Source organism: Ochotona princeps, chromosome 5 (assembly GCF_030435755.1).
Source record: "Ochotona princeps isolate mOchPri1 chromosome 5, mOchPri1.hap1, whole genome shotgun sequence".
Classification (NCBI taxonomy): Eukaryota; Metazoa; Chordata; class Mammalia; order Lagomorpha; family Ochotonidae; genus Ochotona; species Ochotona princeps.
Window position 1 is genome coordinate 43,612,094 of NC_080836.1, and position 25,486 is coordinate 43,637,579.

Consider the following 25,486-nt stretch of genomic DNA (forward strand, 5'->3'; position numbering starts at 1 on the left):
CATCTGCCAGTTGATGCTGTCATAAAGCCCAACCAGCCCAGTCCCACTCTGGCTTATGCATACACCAGTAGGATCAGTCAATATAGCCTCAGCCAAGTTCTCTTAAAGTGAGATGATTTGCACTGTAATTCAGTTTGGCAAGAGCTACACCCTGAACTCCATAGTAGCTTCCTGAAAATAAGTCTCTTTCTTCAATAAGACTACTTAAATGGGAATAAATATTTCTTTTCAATTTTGTAAATTACTGCATTTAAACATCACCAGTACATGTAACTGTCTTATGCAACTCCTGAATAAATCTACATAAAGAGACACAATTTATAATAGTAATTGAAGAGATTTAGACCTTGGGTCCCACTGGATCCCTTTTGCACATTTTCATACTGAAGAATGGAAGGACTTTACCATGATCATGCTTTCCTGTATTGCCTGGTAATAATCATATGGGAACAGTGATTACAAACAGGATGGAGGTTGTTAAACTTTAGAATCTTTAGTCTCCTCAAACACTAAATTTCTGAGGTGATGGGAATGAGAGCAAAAGGGTAAGACACATGACAAGTATGTTCCAGATAATTACATTGGTCAAAAATCTGAGAAACAGTGGAGAAGATTATTTCCAAGTTTTCTTTGAATTTTGAAATTTTATTGATGAACTACTGTTTAAATGAACACTTTGGAAGTATTTGAATTTTAGGGGGATTATTATCTAGCTGTGTGTTTTACACCATAAATAAGATCTGTGAAATATAGAGAAGTAGAGGTGAAATAGATAACATATGTTATTCACGAATTCACCACCAAGATAATCATTGAGATAATTTCTTATTATAGATTTTTTTCTAAGTATTATTTTGTCATCGAATTCACTCTCTAATGATAGAACGGCTAACAACCAGTTACCATTACAAGGTATTAGGAATCTGGAGTATGTACAAATATATGTATAGTTCTAGATCTTGATATGTGATAAAAATTCTCTTTAAATCTCATGCTCTGAAAAACAAAGAATTTAGTGTTTCTACCCATTGGCATTAGACAACACAACTACAACAAGGTGTTTATCCAAATCAGTAAGCTATAGGGGTGACTCAACCAAGAAACTCCTTTCTGTGCTTTGTTCCTGATCTGGAGTCTGACTTTTATCAGAAGAATCACACTGATGATGTTGGAGGGGATGCTGGACCATCTTGACAACAGATATTCATAATCTTGTATCTCTGTTGCTGTAGCAACCAGACTATTGCTATGGATTCTAAGCTAAATTAATTTTACCTGTTTTGACCACTCATATTTTGATTCCTTACTTTAAGCATCTGTTTTCAACTGGATTTATTTGGCTGAAAAACTTTTAAAAGTAAAAACATTTTTAAAAATTTTAATATGCAGGATGAATATACAAAACCAAATAGGTACTTTTAAGTTGTGATTATACATAAAAGGTTTATGTGCAAGTTCTGAAGTGTATCAGTGTTTGCCAGAGTTTCACAAGGATACAAATATGGTTTTTGAGCTAATTATGTTAAAAATAACTAGATCTAAAATTTAGAATACAGGCCAGTAATTACAAGTGTTAATATGCACATAGCATTTAGTGAAAATAGAAAATTTATTTATTTGTTTCCGAAAATTATACATTTTCTTCTTCAAAATAATGAAAACTATTATATTAAATATGTATAGCATGTAGCATGCTTGCAGTAATCATTTACTACTAACATATAGACTGCCATTGTCTTATCTTTTCCTTTGTTTGTTAGGTTTTAAACCATATATTATTGACCACAGCAAATTAGAAAACATAGTCCAGGAATTTAAATATCAAAGCATTGTATTTAAAAAAGAGGATTGATAACAATAACCTTGATTTTCATATTTTTGTGTCAGGCAGAGTATACACAATTTTGACTTACATCTGACAAACTCTCACAAACATTGAGCACAAAATTATTCTGATGAACCCAGTTTTCTGGTTTAAACATAATTTATAGATTAAACCAAAAATATGGAGAAAACCCTGGATGGGAATTTCTGTTTACTGAAAAAGTTTGATGATGTTCTATGAACTGCAGGAAAAGAATGGATACAAAATAATTTCACATTGAATTGGAAATGTACAGAAGCAATTTTGTACTTTTGCATTACATTTCATTGTGATATGGAATTTTGTGATCACCACTGTTTCTGGAAGCTCAAGACATTTTGTACAGTTTTGTTCAAGTTTGCATGATATTTAAACTATTGTAGACACTAAATGAAGCATAAGAAAACAAACTAAGCATAATGTATGATATCATGAATTTTGCTTATGCAATTTTGATTAAAAATCAAATAATATTTACAACTATCTGTGCCATTATCACTGAAAATTATTACTGTATTAAAAGCACTCTGAGTTTATAGTTGTATCTATAAGACTTCTTCAGTTTTGTCACTGAAAGAAGTTGAGGCCTCAAATTATCAGATTGTGGGAAACTACAGAGTTTAAGATATTTTTATTATGACAGCTTTAGATGATAAATAATTTTAAATATTAAATAACAGAATGAAACAGTTTTCTTTAGGAATTGAAATCTTTCCATTGTAAATCAATCTCCATTCATTAAAAAAAAATTGAACAATGGTTACTTGTTTTCCGTTAATACTAACTATAACTTGAAAGGCATCAGATCACAATGAACAGAGATGAACATGTTTAAAATAGCCGAAGTTCAATTGTAAGTTAAAACCTAAAACCATTGAGCACTTCTATAAAAAACTAACATCAATATATCAGTTACATTAGTATAATCAGTAACAGCAATATAATTTTGCTTTCTTTTTTTTCAAAAAATGTCATGTTAATCTAAAATTAGCCTAAGTTTAAGAGAGATAAATTTAAGTAATAGATAATTCTGGAATTGTAGCTTTACTTTCATGAATGGCTTCGGTCACCTTTGAGCAGTTTTGGTGAAAATCTCCCACCTGTCCCCTATTCCTGCAGTCTCTCTTCTCTGACTAGCTATTACTAAATGTCCAGATAATAACAATTAATTCTCTAGTCAGTTATTACAGGTATGTCCAATTGTCATGATGACTGCTGAGGAGACTGAGGAGACAGAGACATGGAATGGATTCATCCATCAGAAAGAGAATTGTTAGGGCTAACAACTGTACATTCACAGTCAAATGAGCTGGTTTTGAAGGCTATTTCCATTATCTGCTATGGGCTCTAGACAAGTTACTTCATCTTTGCAACCTTAACTCCTCCTCTATGAAATGCAGACGGTAATAATAGTACTGGCTGTCATGTAGATTAAAATTGATAATCCACCAAGCCACTTATTATAGATCCTGGTACATAATAAATGTTCGATCTATGTCAGCTATTATTAAATTGCCGTAATTATACCTTCATGTCAATGATGTATTTTCATGAAATATTGGGATCTATTTTGACTCAAAAATTCTACAAGCCTTACTGATTATATGAGTTTGGAAACATTTAGTCATTTTTCTATAACAAATTGCTTTGAACTTAAGATTTAGGTTAATTTTCCAGATTAGTATTATTTATAAATATATAGGAAAATTACATTTGTCTTCTAACACTAAATCATTTTTTATCTTCTTCATTATAGTTTAAAAGACAGCATTAATTCTAGGCCCCTTTACACATGTCAATTTCAGATGATGTGGATTTGCATGGAATAAACCAAATTTGCCTCTTGAGTAATAAAGGTCATGTTGTGAAACTATCTGAGCATAATTTAACCAACTCTGGGTTAAAACAGAGTGTAAACTAAGTTTATTTGCATGATTTATTTCATGATTATTACCACTAAGCACCTGTAAATGCTTTTATTATAACTATGTAGTAATTCTCCAGGTAATTTGTAATGTTTTATATCCAGTCCATACTGAATGTCTGTATGCATTACTGATACCATTGTTATGAACTGCTACTTTAATTTTTGCAGTGGGCCATTGTTGTTTGATTGTATTTCCTCCGAGATTTGCCTTTCCTACTTATTTTTTTCTGGCATTGTCAACTTGCTTCTTCTTGTATCATGAGAATGAGCACAGGGTCAGTGTGAGCCAGCCAGGGTCCCCTTTCTGTGCACATGATTGGGAGGCTGAAGAAAGGAAAACCCTATTCACCAGATTGCTAACTGTCAATACTGTCTGAGGTGGGAGGAGTTTGCTTCCACTCGTTGGAGTGTGCAGTCAGTGCAGCAGAAGGTATGGCCAAGTGTTGGAAGGAATGGTATCAGACAATGAATGTAGACTGCCTCTTCCCTTTTCAGTTATCCTACCTCTGCCCTAAATGTTTAAGCCATCATGTATTGCTTCCCATGATGTACCTTACCTGAAAACCAGAATTAACTAGGAGTCAAATCCATGCCTTCTGAGAGTGGATGTGTGTACCTTGGCTCCTGTCTTAAGAACTAGGTTAAATTCCTGCCTCCTCCACTTCATATGCTTATTTCTAACCCTGTATAGGGCTCAATGTGATAAATTCACCTGAATGTTTATATTCTGCAATCACTTATCAACTCCCAATATGAGGGCCTTCATTGTAATACCCTGCGTGTTTTACTACTAAGTAATACTTCACACTGCATTATATTGCATATGTTTTGTACTGATCTCTCTTTCTCTCTCTCTCTCTCTCTGCCACTCCTTAAAGACGGATAATTGGCCCTTTTCTTCATTGCGAATTTCCTCCATGAGGACTACACATGCAAGCTGGTTGACTGCATTTCTAGGTAGAGGTGTAAATGAATGAATAAATATTGCTAATGAGATCTGTTAGTGACTAAGTGACAAGTGATGTTACATGTAGTAAATGTGAAAATTTGAGGGTTGAGTGTGATTAAGAGACTTCACAAATATTACACGACAGAACAGACATGAATTGACTCTGCTTTTCAATTCTTAAATGTAACTTCCAGACATTTTGTCTGTAGGAAGAATGATTTCTCAATGTTTGATTTCTACCATATTTGGTTTGCTTATGAAAATTTATAGAGGTTTCTTAGTAAGGACTAAATGGGGGTACTGCAAAGAAGATGGAGCATTTCTATAGACATTCCAATCCCCATCCCACCATCCCCCAACTGCATTTCCAGTACCCAGTCTCAGCATTTTTCAGCATCTTTCTAATTTCTGGCCTTGACCTTAGCCATTCAAATGTCCTTTTTTTTTAACCTCCAGAATTCTCTTCCATTCACTGAGTTTTACATATTATAAGAGCAGGCTGATTCTTTGTAAAATGCAATCCAATCATTTTTTTTAAATTTTCTTTGCAATTTCCTTTTGTTAACTTTGAAGATACTGATATCCTAATTCTTATAAAAGGAAACCATAGTACTGGATAATTTCCTCCACATGGAGAATTGCAATGATCCAAATTTACCAATTGAGGAACCATTTCAGGAATTGCTGGAAGGTGAGTTATTCTGTAGTAACTATGTTTCAATTTTCTTTTAGTGCATTTTAAATGTCTTTTTGCGTGCATTTTACTTCTCTAATGGGGATATTCTATAAGGCAGAAGGACTTATCCACAAAATGTGGGACAGATGAGATCCTGACACAGTAGCCTAGTGACTGAAGTCCTTGCCTTGCTCACATGGGCACTGGATCTAATCCTAGCAGCCACGCTTCCCATCGAGCTCCCTGGTTGTGGCCTGAGAAAGCAGTTGAGGATGGCCCAAAGCCATGGGACCCTGGCTTCGGATCAGCACAGCTCTGGCTCTTGTGGCCACTTGGGGACTGAATCAACGGACGGAAGATTTTCCTCTCTGTGTCTCATCCTCTCTGTATATTTGACTTTGCAATTAAAATAAAATAAATCTTAAAAAATGTGGGACTGATGACAAATGATAGGAAAACTGTGCAGATTTTTGATGGGCTTCAGATTCATGGAATGCAAGTAGTTATCTTTGTGTGTTAAGATTGCTTGTAGCAAAACACCGTCAGCTGGGTGATTTGTCAACAACATAACTTGTTTTTCACAGTTCTGAAGGCTAGTAAACCCCAAAAGCAAGCCATTGGCAAACCTACTTTTTTTCTTTTTCTTTTTTTTTTTTTACAGGCAGGTAGCTTTTCACTGTGCCCCATGCAGCAGAAAGAGATCACAAAGTTCTTTGAGTCCTCTAACATCATTCGTAAGAACCATACTGTTACAACTTAAGCACCTTTCAAAGGTTCCATCTCCCTGAAGGTTAGGTTTCCATGTATGCATTTTGTGTGGATACTTGGTGAAGAATAATAGTTTATAACCTTTCTCAAAATGTTAAAACAAATATTGCAACATTGTGGAACTAAATATAAAAGTCACAATGCTTTTTAAAGAGACGCATGAGACTGTATGAAAATGTCAAACTTCTGATGGAAGCTGATGCATTTTTCTGAGAATCTTAAAGCATTTGTATGAAAAAGTAGAATCACCTCCAGGGGAAGGTTCTTATCACTGCCTCTCATTGGGCCAAGGACAAGACTGTTAGAAAATATATGAATTTGTGTCTCCATAACTCTATTCCTGCTGTTGTTGTTTTCTTTTTACCTGATATGCCATTTCCTACATTCATTCAGCAAAAAACTGATCAACTTTACTTTGCCAGAAGTTCTATGAAGCTCCAATAATGTAGAGATAAAGTCATGGAGAGAAAGTGATGGGAGTTTGGGAGCTTAGGAAACCATATAAGAACAATAGCTACTACAACAAAAATGTAATGAAAGCTGACATGATAATCAGCCACTTAGTGCTGTATACTTGGCAATATCTTTCTTACTTGATTTTTATATCTACACTGAAAAATAATTTTTGCCAGCCCTAAAACTTGCTTCATTGTCATGAAATGAATGCCAGCTAACTCTAAGGCACACAGTAAGAGACAGCCAGACGTAAAATGTGTGTCATATTCATAATGATTTGCATATTTTTAAAAAAACTTATTTTATCTTCAATGATACAGATTTGTAGGTGAGGATTCCCCCTCTCTTTCCACTTCTCATTTTTTCTTTCCCATTTCTCCCTTCCATCATTTTACCCTACCATTATTACATTACTGCAGTCCTTTGGTAATAGTGACAAGGATTTACATTAAACATCAAACACCCTCCTGTTACTCAGTAAACTTCAGGATGCAGCTTATGTATCTTATATATTGTTCTCTGAAAATGCTACCGTCCCTTAACCTGTAATCTTATATTCCTTGTTAGGATTTATTTCATTATGGTATACATGTGTTTCCTGCCCCAGAACCAATGCATCTCTGCCTTGACACAAGGATGCTGTGAATGTAGTGAGACAAGTTGCTTCTGTGGTGGGCCATGCACATAAAGCTTTGCCAAATCACACTTGGTTGTCTACAGGGGTATTTGTAGAGTTTATTTCAAATTCTAAATGTCAAGATTTTTCTGTTTGTTTTGTTTGTTTTGTCCTGTGTGTTTTTATTTGTTTTGTTTGTAAATCTGGGAGATTTGGAAGGATCATTGAGTAAACATTCCCCCCTGACCACAGCACTGAGTGGCAGCCTGCTTTGTACAATTCTCTGCCATCTCTGTATTCCGTCTATGCTGTGCTGTCAGCCTTATTCGCCTATGCTACTTGTAGTGCCCTGATCCTAACAGTTCCAGACTTTCTTCTAATGAATCTTAATTTCTCTACATCTCCATCATTGCTACTTTCACAAATAATAGCTATTTTAAAGGAAAAGCAGTTGTGATTAAAATAAAAGATACCAAAATCATGACAATACAACAGACATCACAGTAGTCTATTCTCAACTATTATTCCTGTTTTACTAAATCCAAGAAAAAAAAAGAGTAAAAGACCTCATTACTTCATAATGTTAGCATACATCCTTGGGATGTTCTCAGAAATTGCATGTAATATTTCTCATCTTAAGTATAGACGGCTGACATGCATCATAACTGACTGATGGTCTGTTTGTAGTTGTTTCTGCTCACAATAAGAAATTTTTAACAAACAGTATCACAGTGTTCTTGGTAGTAATTACAATTACAGAAAAAACATTAATTAAAAAATTCAATGCTTGGCTTAGAGATTTGGGTCATCAGCTTTTTATATAGTGGATAGTTTACCCAAATATTTGCTAAGTTAATAAAATAAGTACATTATTTGTAAAGAACTGCTTACCTGACAAATTTTCACCAATATTCTAAACAATGTATGTGCACTGTAAGCAAAATTTAGGCACTGCTTAGCTTGATATTTTGATGTAATAAGTACAAATTGTTTTTATTTATTCTTTGTAAGACTTCTATATGTCAGAATCGTTTTACCCTGGTTCAAGCTGCAACATTTATTTGAAAACAATAAAATATCAGCCCTGGGAAATATATGATTTGGCTTTTCATCATCTCAGACAGCTCTTTTCCCTGCGTTAGCTTAGATCTGACTTTGTAGTGTAGAGTGAGTGCCTAGAAGGAGGCTGCAGTTAAGAATAAATTCCATTGGATGCCCTGGGAGGCCGAGTACTCTGAGGTCACCCACCCCAACCGGAGCTTCCGCAGGGGATGGAAGAAGTACAAACACTACCGCGCAGAAACCAACGTCATCGGAAAGACAACCAGAAGCCCTGAGTGGTCCGCAGAAACAGGAGAACAATAAATGTCCTTCGGGACCAGGGAGGAGAGCTTTCTCTGGTCCGAGCCTGGCTCCACCTCTGGACCCCCGCCCTCCCTCGCAATGACCATCGGGATCGCTTTGAAAACCCCTCACAGCAAACAATCAATCATACAAACTAAAAAAAAAACCTAAAATAAATAGACAAACAACAGAAAGTAGAGCTTGAAATCTGACAGGAAAGAGCTGGCGTGGATTGGCTCATGCCTCGCTGGGTGGGACACAAAGATTAGTCACTCCTCACCATAGTATTGAGGATTTTTCTGCACACTCCCCCCCCCCAAAAAAATGTTCTGCACCTTAAATGTCGACAAATATCTTGTTAGAGTTACAAGCCAGTCTAGATTATCCTAAAATCTGCCAAGATCAGCAAAATTATACTTCGACACAACAAATGGCTAAATACTAAAATGAAATAGACACGAGACAGCTGAATGGTACCTTGTAGCCATTTTAAGGTATATAGCAGCCGGTCCTGTATATAAACTAAAACTGAAATGTCAATGAGCTAATCATAGGTTGTGGTTAGGACTTGCTTTTTTTTTTAACATACTGGTTACTCAAAACCATGTCAATTCCATAATGTTGCAAATTGCTGTTGATGTTATATTGGGACTCTTAATTGACTGGGATGATATTGTACCAGCTCTAACTTCGGACCAGAAATGGTCTCCCCAAGAAACTGTTCAACCCATCTGGACAATAAGTAGCTGGACTCTATGCTTGGTATACATTTGCAAGGAAAGAATCTTGATTGAATTTGAACTGTAATACTGCATCAAGGTGGAGGAATCCACCGGGGGGAGGGGCGTGGGGAGGGGTGTGGGGATTCCCAGAGCCTATGAAACTGTCACATAATGCAAAATAATTATTAAAAAATATATAATAAAAAATAATAAATCATATGATAAAAAAAGAATAAATTCCAGTTTGTCCTCAAAGCTTAAATAGACACATCCGTGAAAGAAAAACAGACTTTAACAATGCAAGAGTTGGCAGTAAAACAATAAGAATCCACCAGTGATGAATGGCAGGTTAAGCATCTCTTCAGAAACAGGAATGATAAAGTTCACACATTTTTGCTTTGTCTTGTAATATATAAAATCACAGTATATAGTTTTGTTGATCTATTATGGTAGAAGGCCTAGGCATCTGAAAATAAATATCAGTAGATTAAATGGCCTACCCCTTCTGTTAGTCATTCATAAGAGAAATAAAATGCTTTACAGCATAGAAAAGAACTTCAAAGATCAATGAAATTTAGAGTAAGACCATATCCTACCTGGGTAACTTTCTCTGTCACATTGTGTGTCCGTTCTTTAACCTTGGGTGCAATAATGGTTTTATCTGAAGAAGGAGGTGATGTGTTCTTTTTTTCAGTTTTGACATCTGAAAAATTCAGAGTGAGCTGTGGAATCTTGTTAATGGTGCTGTATTTGTTGAGGTTTGAATCTGATGTGGAGCCCAGGAGGCTTGACTTGATATGATTAAAAGGTCCTAAAAAATCAGAAAACATGTGTAAGGATAGTATCAAAAGAAATACTAGAATGAGATGATCCTGAATGTCCTACTACAATGATCCATGACCAAAGTGACTTTACTTCAAATATGACTGAATGTAGCCGTTTGATACCCGGATTACGGGGTTTAGCATTATCTTCTGCCATACGTGAAAGCTTGTGAATGTCTGAAGATGAAACTGGACTTTCGGTTTGCACCCACAGAGAAAATAGCAACCTGGGCTATATATAAGCTGACGACTTTTATTAAAGTCTGGAATAAAAGAAATACTCTACTCCCTGTCATTGATGAAATTCTACCTTCAAAGTTTCTCATGAATTTTGTTTTATACTCTGGTGAGTTTTCATGTAAAGATGTGCATGTGATTAAAACCATGTTGACCATGGAATTTCTAAATGGGTTGTTTATCTTTTTCCAATTTGCGTCACTTTCTTCTTTAGGTCACTAAGAATTAACATGCCTGATGGATCATATGTTCCCATGGTTAAATATAGATAAAAGAACCATGATAAGGATAAGAAAGTGAAAGGCTATTTGTGTGTGCTTTTATGTGTTTTCTATTAAAAGCTCTTAGATCCTTATGGGATTTTCAAATCCTTCCTTTCTTTTCCCTTTCCTTTTATTTAGAGTTAAGACTGAACACTTTTTGAGAAACCCCCGAAAACCACTATTAAAACCACACAAGAAAAATGCTAGGCTATAGAACATGTCAGGGGTTAATAGTAAAGATCATTTTTCACATTTCTTTTCTACTAAGGTAATTTTGCAGGAAGCTAATACCCCCGATTTCTGAACTGTGGGTGAGGAAACTAAGCAGCTTCAACCATTTAAAATTAATCTTGTGTTTTCTGCCTACAGAATGTCAGAAAATACTCTGAGGAGCTTCTTGTGCAATGTTATTGATAACATCATTCAGCTCTTCATAATGAACATCAGAAAGAACCCAATAATGTCACAGAGTCATTATTCTGTGGACCACAGAGAATGATTATAATGCGCACACTGGGGTGGGCATAGAGCCTCATCATTAACACACACACATCCAATGTCATGGCCCTTGGGTTCAGTTCTCGGCTCTACCTTCTTGTTTTAGCTTGGAAGTTGCATTGGATTGCTGGCTTTTGGTTTCAGCACAGCCCATTCCTGGCTGCGGCAAGTTTTTGGAATGAACCTGAGGAAGGGATCTTTGTTTGCTCTTTGTCTCTCTACTTGACTTAGCAAAAAGGGCAAAAGACTACAAACAGCCAAATGTGTGTGTGTGTGTGTGTGTGTACACATATATATGGGAAATTTGAATGCCATAATTCTTGCACCTTGAAAAATTGTCACTTATGTCATAAGGGGTATTAATGTACACAAAAAAGCTACTTATCATGCTTCTGAGCTTTGATTTTAACATCTTACAATTAACCACATTAGGTGCTTTTCACAAGATTTTAATGCAAATTGAAATTTCAAAAGTTGAAACTATCATGCAGAGGGCAGATTATCACAAATTATGCATCATTTTGGAAATGTTTGTCTAATAGAGTTATACTCATTTTGGAAACTCATGTCAAATATATTGGCATTTGATGGGCCAACAGAAAATCTCCAAGTTCAGTTCACTTTTAAGGTGTGTAGCTATCATGTGCAAATTACATAAGCTAAGAGACTTTATTCTATTTTTGTTAGTTCCAGGATCAAATATTAAACTTGTAGAGCATTAGAGGAATCACACTAAAATTGCTACTAAAACATCTTTCAGAAGTCTTTCGTATTATTTTCCCACTAGAAATATCTATTATTGTCTAACACCATAAAAAGTACTTCATATGCCAAAAACTAAACATTTGAAATTACTTATTTGTTTTGACTTTATGTGCTGGTTTTCAATATCAATCTAGTAATTCCATACAGATCTGAAGCACCTTCTCTAAAATGTGTTTGTGACAATTTATTGTTCCAATTTGCCTTCTATTTCCTGTTAATTTAACAAGGCACACGCTTTACTATTATTTAGTGGGATTTGTTTCATCTGTGAAATTCTTTCAGTTGTAGTTGATCATACAGGGAATCATTTTAACATTATGTTTCAAGACAAGGGAGAATAAAGACTTTTTCACTTTCTCCTGAAGTTTTTTTTTTGGGGGGGTACATTATTCATACTTAAACTTACTTTATTTGTCGCTTTCAAAAATTAATGTACAAATAGATTCCATTTATTAAAAGTGGCTTTACCATTTTATCCACCCATAATCATGCTATAACATGTTATCCAGTGATTATATGTAATATTTTCTCATGTTCTTAATGATTTTAAAGCCAATTTATTCATGGTTGATTACTGCAATTTGTCCTTTAGTGTGATTATATTTGAACACCTGCATGTTGGAATATATTTCATTTTATTATAAACTGATTTATTTTTACTTCTCCTTTATGTAGCAATTAGGGAGCAAAGTGCTCTTTTAGAAATATGTTAGATTGTCTTTGCATTTTATTTCAGGATAGCATAATGAATCAAACAAAATATTTGTTGGAATACGAGACATTACGTGTGAAGCAGTTGAGTAACTGGCTGATAAAACATCACTCAGATTTTCCCTCAATGGCTACAGCTTCATTGCAGTCATTATTTTAACTTTTCTTATTAGCAGAAAAGCCCTCTGAATTGTTACTCCATTCTTAGTTTTAGAGCTTTTCCTTTCAAATAGATATATTTACTGATTCCAGCAAAAAGCAATGTGCTACTTAAAATACTTTTTTTGCATGCTACAAAGATAAAGCTTTTTTTTCCATTCTACACACTCAATATTTACTATTACAGATTTTATTAGCTACTTTCCACAGATTTCAAGACACATGTTTATGTGCTCAAGTCTTCAGGGACTTCAAGATGGTCAGTTCTGTCTTAGACTCTTCTAAAACTTTATAAGTTCTACTAACACATAATGTCAACACTTGAGCAATAGTAGATGCTAAAAAATATCCTATTTCACCAACTGTAAATCTAAGCAAAAGGAATGTGTGGACCATAGGGAATGAGAGTTAAGCAGTACACACCAGAATGCAGGGTTTCCTACCTCCTAGGATTATATTCAGAGAGGCCTTGCTTGGGAAATTAGAGGTGAAAGACAGCCTCACTGAGTGATCATGAACAGATGAGATTAAGATTCTAACGGAAGGAAGGAGAGGAGCCTGAAAAACAAAGTAAATGAATTTAAGTAAAATAAACTGTTGGATACAGTAGGCTCAATAGAAAGGAAAGTAAAATTCAAACTACATGAGGACTGAATATTCTTTAGAGATCTGCAAGATGGATGTCCAGATTTAAAAAATCCTTGGGTTATAGTAGAACAAGATGGTAACTATGGTGCCTGGCTGACTAATTCAAGAGCTTCAGCAAGCTTTTTGTGGATTATTACCAGTGTTTGGTTTTACACCAGTACCAAAGAAATACCACATATTTCAAGAACAAGCTAAAGGCTAAAGCAACAATTAAGAAAAAATATCTTAGGTTAATGATATTTAAAATGTATATGATGAGATTATTGAAATTTGTCACAAGTTATGAAATGCTAAGGAGAATATATTCTCCTTTAGATGTTGCAGAAAATTTCCTGGGGACAGTTCATATATATATTTAAAATAATGTTTTTTTTAAAGGTTATTACCTTAAGGCTCTAACAGTAAAGGAAAAAATTAAAATGGGGTAATTGTGAAGTGTTTCTTATGACACTGAGTTTGGTTAAAGCTTCCTTATTTATGTGTTTTAGATAACACTTTTTATTTAAATTACAGTCAAGGGCTTAATGCATCCTTAAAGTTATTCATTTCTCAATGCATTTAAAAAAATCACTGGAGGGTGGATCTTTGGCCACTTAAGCACCCATGTCCCGTGACACGTTGCCTGCATTTGAATCCCTACTCTGGTGGTTTCTGTCTGTGTAGATCTTGGGAAGCAGCAGAGCGTGGCTCAAGTGTTGGGAAACCTGGGTTTCACATCCCCAGCTCTCAGCTTCAGCACGGCTCCTTCAGGCCAAAGGCATCTGGACAACAAACCAGTTGTCCTGCATCTCTAATAATGTTTTTAAAGTCACCGGAAAGATTAACTACTAATTCCTAAATTCAGTCATTTCACAGGCAAGTTGGTAAGGCAATATATGGCGAGCAAAAGTAGTATCCTATTTTTTATAGCTAGGTTCTGAATGGTGTCTATGCAAATTAACACCCAAGCAGATACTAATTTTTTCCCTTTAAGGATTCTCAGAGGAGATAATAAGCATAGAACAATTATGAAGATGAAATCTCATCCCGTCACAATAAAGGCATAGACTTTTTCTGAAGTGCTTAAAAAATGGCTTTTAGTTGTTATTGGTATTGGGGATGTTCAGGATTGGTGTAAGATAGAGAAACTGCTATTGTGTATTTTCAAAGAATCCTGAGCTGCTGATGAGAAAACCTTTTTGTCTCAAGAGCCATTGATTTATAATTATCAACAGCTCTGAACTGATTACTTATGCAATTTAGAAATCAAAATATCAAGCTGCACGGTGGTCAGAGCACTGGTGACATACAAAAGAGGCCAACAGTGAATTCTAAGTCAGGATGGTTACTGGTGGAGACGTGTTCATGCAACACACATGCACAGAACGAGTCACTGTCACCATTTGCACACCCACAGCAGCATGCAAGGCGTATGTGAAAAGACCAACCCCAAATAGTTTTCAATTTCATGAAAATGCTTTAATTATTTTTAATGTATTTTGTAATCTTGTTATCAATGACAAGTAAAATGGATTTCAGATTTAAAGCCAATTCCAAATTTATCCAGTGTATTATCCTCTAAGATATTACCCTACAGTAGCTGTAGGTCATGCTAGTGATTTCAGACTAATATATAGCACAATTCAAATGATTGAAATATCATCAAAAAATAGAAAATGACTATCATGCATGTACAGTTTACTACTACAGCAAGCTTAAAACCATACCCCCTGCCATCCAGGAACGTGAAACTAGTTTTAAGGAAACAAAAGAGGAACAAGTGAAGTGATACGGTCATGTTGCACTTTGTTAACTTAATCTTCTACCCAAAATAAAAAGTATATTATTTTCCCTGAAGTAGGCTTATGTGCCTCTTGTATTCAGGAATATGTAGCTTGATTTGCTTCTTTTCCATTGACTTAGACATTCAGGAAGTGCTCATTGTCAACCCAGGCTTTACATTCTTGCAGGAAAAAGAAGTTCATCAGCACTTTAATGACACAGCTAAAAAATTAACAATGCCTTCAGCAAAATCAAGCCGTGATGTCTCCACCAGGCACCTGGGCTAGCTAAGGGCAGCATGAAGATGTTGCATTGAACAGGGCATACAGCAGGCAAGTTAACATGCCAAGTAAGGGGAGGGGCGCCTTAAGCATCAGAAGGTGAAATTTGCATTTGCACTTTACCTTTCACATTGCGACCATTGTCTGTTTTGAGCATATAAGGACAAAAAGAGAGAAATAGGAAGACTAAAATTACGCTTTATACACTGAATTTCCTCTAGTACATGTGAAAACAATTACAAAACAGGGCATAATGATGAAAAGTTATGCTTGGCAGCAATTAGATTAGCAGTGTGAACTATTCATTAAAATAAAATAAATATACTAAAAATAGTAGCTACCATAACAAACATCCTTGTTTAATAAAATCTTACATAAGTTAAGGGGATTCCAATCTATAGGTTTATAATTATGACAGTCTGGAGAAAGATATATTTAGCTGCCTGTAGTTGTGATCAAACCATCAACTTTGTCAGAAGCCAACTGTAGTGTCTCAATCATCATTTACACTCTATGGGGAACAAGATTACAGTCCATTTTAATATGAACATATTTCCTAAATATTTTTACTAACTGTACTGATTGCATTATAATTTTAAAAGGAATACAGATTTTTTTAAAATTATAATGCAATCAGTACAGTTAGTAAAAATATTTAGGAAATATGTTCATATTAAAATGGACTGTTTTCAAATCTCAGTTTCAGATTTGCTTTGAGATCAGCATTCTAAATGTTAATATTTGCTACTAACAAAATATTCATTGCTGGCTTTGAGACACAGCATACATGAATTGATATCAAAATCATTCAACAACATACAAGACTCCAAGACTTTCCCATCTTTGCCAACTGGGACTCATTGTCCAATAGTCAAATTACAGAGGATCATTAAGGAAATACTGAGATTGCCATTGCTAAACAGTATAGAACTTCAGGTGACCAACCAATATTTGTTGACATCTAACACTGTGCACATGTAAAATCCTGAGATATATCACAACTGTTTAAAAGCTCACCCCTAAAGTAATCGTGATAGTGTTGTATACTACATTACGCACATTGCCAAGGGCAGGACTCCAAAATAAAATGTGATCTTGGGTGACAACTCATTTGCCACTCTGAGGAAGTCATACAAAGAGTGCTTACACAAAAATAATGTGTCCAAACTTGGGTAAAAAAACCAGTAGGAGAGTAGGAATTGCTTGCAAGTGGTCAAAAATTTTAACTCTACTCACCAAACTAAAAATTCTATACTGAGATGTAGAAATTTGAAGCAAACTACAGCAGATGCTTCCTATGCTCAGTGCCAGTTAACCTTCCAAGGCAGAGTTTGTGATTTGTGGCTTGAAATCTGATTCTGAATCCTCCATGGCAACATAAATGTATAAATTAGAGCACTTAAAACTTCTGCAGTAACCTGACAGAATAATTTCATATCTGTTAAATCTCATAAAACAACTGGCATTTACATTTTGTATGTCTGTTTTTAAAACTTCATTTTTAATGCACATTTTATTGTATTTGCATACATCAGTTTTTCATGGATTAGGAAAAAATTTTGGTCACTCACCATAGACAGCTTGAGAAGAGTGAGGGCCTTTCAAAAGGGGGAACTACTATTAAAAGATAATTTGATTTTTATGCAAAGAAAAGCAAAAGGAAGCCACACAAAACAAGAATCTGCAGAAGCTCACAGAAATGCTTATTATATTAAACTATGTGTTAGTTTGAGGATTTTTGTACCCAAATTAACTTATCTTGTTGTTATATTTTACTATGCAGCTTTGGAACTACCTCCAGATAGTTTTAAATTAAGTGTACTAAGTGAGATCATGTAGATTATTACACATTAAAGTTTTTACAGAAGTATTTAGATTCCTGAAAAAATAGATATCTCAGTTTAACTGAGGAGGCAATCTTAATTTGAAATCTGATGTACATAGACTGTTAAAGTTATGTGATGTAATAAATTAAAATGTATTTTAAATTTTGTAATATTAGGAAGTTTAGTTTGCTCTGTGCGATCAGTGATCTTTGTTGCTAAAATGCTTGGAAGCTGAAATAAAAGCTATCATTGGAATTTGGTAATCTGCAGTCATACAGTGATTGTATCTTTTGTAGGAAAGTGGTAGATGTTCTGTAAACAGCTCAGTTTGAGCAGGGTGGGGTACTGGGGATGATTACTGAACTGACAGTCCATGTGTTGTACCTCTACTGAAAACTCTGAACATGTTAGTCATCCTTTCCCATACTTTTATATTATCCTTCTGCTAAATGGAACCCCAAAACTAAAATGAAGAAACTTAGGTCATGAAATATTCTTTCATGACTATCTATGTGTGGCATTGCTAATGTATCAGTTTGATGTCAAATTTACTGTTTCTCACTCTTTTTACTATCACTCAGGTTCTGTCTGAAAAATCTGGGTATCCCTGAAATGTTAATAAAATGGTTACAGATGACTACACTATCTGGACTAAACTAACACATTCATTGTCTTTTCATTCACTCCTTAACACTGGGATTCATTGTCCAATGGCCAAATAAAAAAGGGCCACTCTGAAAATACTGAGATTGCCAGTGCTAACTGGTATAGAACCTCAGGTGATCAACCAATTTAGGAATTGTCCTTGGTTTTATTTCTTTTACTCTTGACCTTCTTTGAACCGAGGTGGTAATGTATGTGCGAATTGCACCTGTAAAGTATACAGTTTTTCAAAGCTATCTTAAACAAGTTTTTTTTTTCTATTTCTGAGGTATTGATTTATCTCTCCTTAATTTTTTCCTGCCAACTCATTTTCTTTCACCTCTCCTGCCTCTCTACCTCCCTGTGCCCTTTAGATAAAGACTTTCCATGCGATTCAGTCTTAACACTCTAGTTGGAATTCAGAGTGTTGTGGAGCAGATAATTTATTACTTATTGACGTGTGTGATGTTGGAACATAATTCATGAGCATGGTCTTTGCAATGTCACACCGACATTTACCAGCTAGTTGTCATGAATTTGATTATTATGCTAGATGTTAAGGCTGCAGAACACCAGTGCTAGAAGGGCTCACAGCAGTAGAACTGTTATATGAATATCCATCATGAATGAAGGATATTAATAATACATCATGAAATAACTTCAGTCTTCTGGCATGAGAAGATGGAATTTGGTCCCTGAAACTGAGGGGTACTGTTAAGATGGACAAAGCAGGGTATCCCGTTACAAAATAATGAAGCAAGAAAAATGAATGATACATTTTTGGAAACAGACAAATTGTCTTAGTCCAGGCACATAATTGTACAGTAGGGGAGTTTGTCCTCCAGGGCCTTGAAATAAGACTTCACAATAACTGGTCCACTAGCAAAGTGCCAGTTGCCCCTCCTTAAGAAGTTCTATGATAAGATTCAAGTTTTTGAAGGAAACTAGCAGGAGCATGAGTGGTGATGTTGCTTACAGCAGAGAAAGGTCAGTTGGCTTTTCAAGAGTCTAAGCATATGAGTCAGAAAAGTGGGACTGATGCATCTATACATGTTGCTCTGATTCCCAGTACTCCTATGGTAGGTTGTTGGAGAGAGGCAGGAAAAACTGCACCATAGGCAACCAGCCATGGATTTAAAATGAGGCTCTAAAGTGAAGGAGCTGTGAAATCTTGAGCCAGTTACTCAATTATCCGTCTCGATATCTTCAATTAGAAAATAAAGCTTAAAAATTGTTCCAGAGGTCAACATTATGACATAGACAGTAAAGCCACCACCTACCAACTCCAAGTCCTGGTTGCTCCACTTTCAGGCCACCTCTGTGCTAATGTGCCTAAAAATGCAGTGAATGATGGGTCAAGTATTTGGACCATTGATGTACACATGGCAGATCTGGAAGAATTTCTTGGATCCTAGCTTCAGCCTGGCCCAGCCCTGGCTAACAGTGCTATTTTGGGAGTGAATAAGAATAAGAATAAGGAAGATCTCTCTCTCCCTCTAATTCTGGCACTAAAACAAACAAATAAATATTTAGTAAACGGTTCTTAATTGTTGCGGTTGGCAGAAAGATTTAGTTCCTGAGCTAGGTAGAATTATAAATTCATAAGTACTAAAATAGTGGCACTACAAGGGCAAAGAATTACCATATTTATACTGGACACTTTGGGAAAGGTCTAGATTGATCAGATTAGTCTGGGGTATTAGGGTAGAGCATTAGGTTTTGCAAAAACAAACACAGCCACAGGTACCCATGCTGCCATTTGACACTCTCTTTTGCCTCAGGACTCTTGGCATCACGAAAGCCTTCATCAGAGGTGAAACCTACAGGGGTGATTGATATTGGATTACAAACCTCTAAACCTTCTCTCTTGGCAAAGTTAGCTTCTTTCAGCCACTTCATTTTAGCAGTGAAAAGCTGATTAATACACTAACTTGTAGGATTATTATGAAAATTACATTATAATTATATGTCAAACTCTTAGATTGACTCTTACATGGTAAATGATTAACAAACTGTTAGTCATCACTGTGTTATGACAAATCTTTTCTTTGTGAGCACCTCTCCCTTCACTACAGGAGAATATAATACTGCCAACATAAGTAGGGTAGAGACTGATATTTTTCAGACCAGGATTTTTGTTCCTTCTGCCTTCCTCCAAATTTTGTCTTTCCTCTTCTTGTCCCCTCCCTCTGTCAATTTCTACTTTTTGATCATTCCCTACATCACATTTTATTTGTCTTTTCCTTTGAAAAGAGTTGGCCAATAAAATCAACCTGTGATGAGACACTACTCTTTCTTCCCAGCGTGTAAGGGTGTGGATCACTTGTCAACGGAGTTAATTATGTTGGAGATAATAGTGTGTATCACCTAAGTGACTCTTCCATTAGGTGTTAATTAATTAGCACTCCATGAGGTAGGCAGATAATGGTCATCATCCTGATTCAGAAGCACAAAGAAGGCAATAGAAAGGAAATGATTCACTAGGATTCAAAAAGAAAACAAGTAACAACTCTGAATGTAAAAATATGCATTTTTAATCACATTCATTCCCCACAAACATGATGATTAACGTTAAATTTTAAAATAATGTGGAAAAATGTTACATGGACTTTTCATATGTTTCCATATTAAAAATTCAAACATACCTTCACTTGCATGCCTGTCTCTAAATATGTTCTTGGGGTGGACGCTGAATCCTTCTATGTCGTGGACTGAAGATGCCCTCCGAATGCTGCAAAGGCTTTCCTTCGATCGTGAGTGGGTCAGCTGGGAGCTTGACTGCAGCATGTCAGGATAGAGTCGGTCCCATTGCCTTTTGGGAGAAGAATGATCAAGGGGTCCAGAAATATTCACCAATGGGGAACATTTGCTAGGTTGTATCAAGGCTTTTGTGTCATCTGCTTCAGAGGGACTGCAGCTTTCTTTTGTAGGAGACTTAAAGTGCTTCATGGCGACTGAATCATCACTGTGTTTGGATGAATCGATTACTACCACGTCAGGGTCTTCTTGGGGTAAGGACTGCTTTCTGTAAGTAAGAACTCTGAGACCAGGAAATTTGAACCCAAAGAGTTTCCCTGCAAACACAAAGAGAAAAGACCTTTAATATAAGACAAAAAAGGATGTGTCCCATAACAAATATTCTTGATTCATATTTAAATATCATGTAAAAAGAACTATTAATGAATACTTAATATGGTACGTTTCAGTTGAAGTGAGAGAAAAATCTCTGAGATTAATGAGATAAATTGCAACTGGTAAGAAAATAATAACACAATAAAATATGAAATCATGCTTGCGATAATTAGGAATATCCCCAATGCCAAGAAAAAAAATTGAATGCAAGAAGACTTTGGTTTTAATGACTTAAAATATGTATTCATATGCATTCATTTTTGTGAGAAACTTGAATGAATGCATTTTAAATATAGTAAAGAAGAAATAGCACATAATGTCAGAGTAAATGAATGTGGGGGGTGTGTGTGTGTGTGTGTGTGTGTGTGTGATGTCAAGGTACTAGGATCAGAAGTAAGGAAGTAAAGTGAGTTCAGGAGTCAACTTCATGTATGCAGAAGCTTTGCTTAATGTGATACACTGAATGGACTTTTAGTGGGAAAGACTGACTCCATGGCTTGTGACAAATTTCTCATTTCATCTGCTATTCTTGGAAAAAAAACAAACTTTGGTTTAAAGGAGAGGTGTATGGTAAGGAGAAGAACTTACTTTTTCTATTATGTTTTTATTCTAAAATTTGTGCATCTGGTGTAAAATGCTACGCATATATGAACATGAATGAGTCTCAGAATTAAATAGAAATAGTAAAATTAGAATATTAACTTAAATATTAGCTTTTAAGTATAAGCATCAAAACACTAAATCTTAGAATACTAACAAGCAAAGTCACGGTTATTAAGCATCCAAATTAAATAATAAGTTATCATTTTTTCCATTCTTTAACAGTAATTAGAAAAGAATGGAGGCTGACAATCCTTTGTAGGATTTCACATTGTGAAAAAGTCTTTGGGAATTAAACTGGCAGTATTATTGAGATGAATAACATAAACTATTCAATTAGTACAGAAACTCAGGCAAAAATATTGCAAAAGACAAAAATAATATGACTATTAAAGAATGATTAGATTACAACATAATTATGCTTTAAATTGTGATATTGTATGAGAGATTGTGATTGGAAAGCCTTTCAAATATATCAGTAAGTTAACTGCAAGTTTTAATTCTACTTATGTTTGACATTATTTTCATTAAAGACAGCAAAATTTTGTCTTTTTTCATGTAAGTTACGGCAGCAGAGAATGATGTGGTTGAACACAACACACTGCAATGTCATTTATCTCAATGGGAGCATTTGAAAGTAGAATTACTATCTCCTTTATACATTACAAATGCTTGTACATATGTGCAATTCTTTTGTAAATCCCAAAATTAATGAAATTACTAAAATGTTTAAATGTTTACATCTCAAAGTAAATGAAATTACGGAAAGCATCAGAACTAGAGTCTGTACTCCAAAGTCTCTTGAACATTAGTTAGAAGAAAATACAAAGCCTGTGATTCCTGCTGCCAGTGTAGTAGTCTAGCTTTGTATCATTCCCCAACTGTATACTTGTATATATTTATACAACCATGTACATTGGCCTTCCAGGTCATCACCTTGTTTCTCCAGGCTTTCATAGTTTCTACCGTCTTAAAATCTTTGAAGATGGTTCCAAAACATTAAAGAGCAGTCTCAATGAATGAACTTTTGTCTATTTTGAGAATATTCTTCCAGTGAATGGTCTTATTTGTACATATTTTCACTCGAATTTTGTGCCATGACTCATAAACTTCTTTCTCCAGCTTGCTTCTTTTCCCTAAGTTCCAGACCTATATTACTCCCGTCCAAGTAACTCTGCTTAGCTTCTGTGATGCAAGGCCTAAAGGCAACCTTAAATCTCTCATGGCTTCTTTCCAAGCCCAGCCAATTTTCTTATGGGAATTTTACCACAATCTATGTAGCCACATATGGTTGACACTTGCAGGGCATATTATTAATCTTTTTGAGAGAGATAGAGAGAAAGAGAGAAAGAAAGAGAATGTCTTCCTTCTGATTCTCAACTGGGTCTGCGCAGTAGGTGACTGGGATTCAACCACTTGATTGTGTTTGCTTGCTTGCCAGCATACACATTAGTAGGAAGTTAGAAGTAAGAGGAGATCCCGGACTGGAATCCATGTACTCTGACTTGGGATGTAGGTACCTACAGCCTACCGATGAGTGTTAACTGTTCTCTCACAGTCATCCCCTGATTTGTATCCACATCAATCTTTTAATTATGTTCACTTCACCTCCCATATGTGTTTTTAAAGTTTCCATTTCTCTTCTCCACTGTTATGCTCAACCTATCAATGCAATAACATGCCAATCACTTTTCATATTTATACCAGTAAGGTTTGTCCTTAAGAGATAATTTTTATCTTTGAAAAAAATCAATCTTCGATCATCTAGGCTAGTGTTTACTTGTCCCTACACCAGCTTTGCAACCAGTAGCTTCATGTTTTGGGAACAAAGACAAAATAATCTCTATCCTGGAGCTTCTGCTCTACGATTCTAGAATTCAGCCTGAGCGATTTTCAGTTCTCTTAAGGACTGCTTTTTCAGTTGTTGTTGTTTCCTTTTGATGCCTTTTATTCTCTCTCCCAAGCTCATCTTTCAGGTTATTTCCTGAGGAAACAAAATCTTTCCTGCAGGACCTGGCTAGCAGACCTTTCAAAGCTGTCACCACAGCTCGTAATAATACCTACATTGATTTTCCCATTGATGTTTCTCATGCTTTGGACTCTAGTCCTCCGCAGAGCGGACTATTTGTTTTTCTTGCCACTGTCTTGCAACCCTGATAGAATGCCTAAGCTTGGTAAATGAATTTCCATGAACAGACACTAAGCCAAACTGATGAAGGGTTCAATTTAGGCTGTGGAGAAATGAAAGCATTACTCTGAGTATGGTAATTAGAGAGCCTTAATCTCCTGGACTCGTAGCGACTCATATTTTCGAAAAATTATTGATTGAGTAGAATTAAATAGCTCATGGAAATGGTAAGCTCTATTCTATGCCCTACATATTTCATAAAATTTGTATTGCTGATTTCATTTTTTACAAAGGTTTTTCATCACAACCATTCTGATTCTGGCAGATATAAAAACTATCAAACTCCTCATTATCTGGTGAGGTTTATGTAAATCATCTATTACAGAAAACTAGAACAGAACAGGCTATTTTTTTTTAAAAAAAAGACTTATTTATTACTGTTGGAAAGGTGGATATACAGAAGGAGGAGAGACAGAGAGGAAGATCTTCCATCTGATGATTCACTCGCCAAGCAGCCCCAACGGCTGGAGCTGAACTGATCCAAAGCCAGGAGCCAGTTTTTCTCCGGGTCTCCCACACGGGTGCAGGGTCCCAAGGCTTTGGGCCTTCCTCCACTGCTTTCCCAGGCCACAAGCAGGGAGCTAGATGGGAAGCAAGGTCGCTGGGACAAGAACCAGCACCCATATGGGATCCTGGCACGTTTAACGTGAGGACCCTAGTCACTACTTAATCGTATTGGGCCCAAGAACAGGCTATTTTGTTGTTGTTGCTGCTGTTGTAACTTCATTTGTGGTCCAATAGGTAACACTAAAATGTAAGTGAAATATAATTTATTTGCCAGTGTGGTACTTTAGAGTGTTAAGCCACACGGGGAATAGCTGCAGGGAAGCTGGTCCAGTTCTAACTGCTGTATATCGGATCCAGCTTCCTACAAACGGTGTGGGAAAAATAGAGCAAGACGGCCCAATTTCTTGGATTCATGTTGCGTATGTGGTGATCTGGACGAAGTTCCTGGCTTTGACCGTGGTCTATCCAGGAAATTGCAGCCATCTGGGAAGGAACCCATGAATGAAAGATTTCCCCATTTCTCTGTAACTCTTTAAAAGTTAAATATTAAAACATAACAGATACTCCCTGAGAATACAATGTACTGACTTGTCAAACCCCAAGTGCACTGAACGTTAAACTCTGGATTAATAAAGGAAGAGGAGAAGAACCAATTAGTGCAAATTACATTAAGTAACAGTGCACCATGTTAAGTGTTCAGTAAGCACACTTGTGTATTTCTACTGACAACTCTTACATGTTCAAGTAAATTGCCAAGTTAAAAAGCTGTGAACTGCTTCAAAGTCATCTGATTAGTTTTTAATGCTCATGAAATTGAGTTACAAAGCAGTTTACAAATCAAATTCACAAGCTTATTACAATATATTGAAAGTCAGTGTCCACTTTTATTCATTCTTCTCAGCAAACACAGTGCAGGAACTGTTCAAGATTAATGACCACATAAGGCCTTTAGCTTTATTCCTATTCTTTAGTTATATCCAAGGTGGCACAGATGGTTTTTCTGCATCACTAAGTTAATTCAGTCATGTTATATTGCATTACAGATTTAGTTATCTAACTATAGTTCATCTGGAAAGAATACACATTGAGAACTTTTTCTCAATGTTAGCATTTTCAAGCATG

General features: G+C 35.6%; 1 protein-coding gene across 1 annotated transcript in view; it reads right to left on the reverse strand.

The window, feature by feature from the left end:
* LOC101521354 (potassium voltage-gated channel subfamily H member 7) overlaps positions 1 to 25,486 on the reverse strand; it is a 157,107-nt gene that overhangs the window by 115,967 nt on the left and 15,654 nt on the right. The window contains exons 2-3 of the mRNA XM_058664236.1: positions 20,583 to 21,011; positions 9,919 to 10,133 (exon numbers count right to left, since the gene is read on the reverse strand). Of these exons, the coding sequence (XP_058520219.1) occupies positions 9,919 to 10,133; positions 20,583 to 21,011 (644 nt within the window). The remainder of the gene's footprint in view (positions 1 to 9,918; positions 10,134 to 20,582; positions 21,012 to 25,486) is intronic.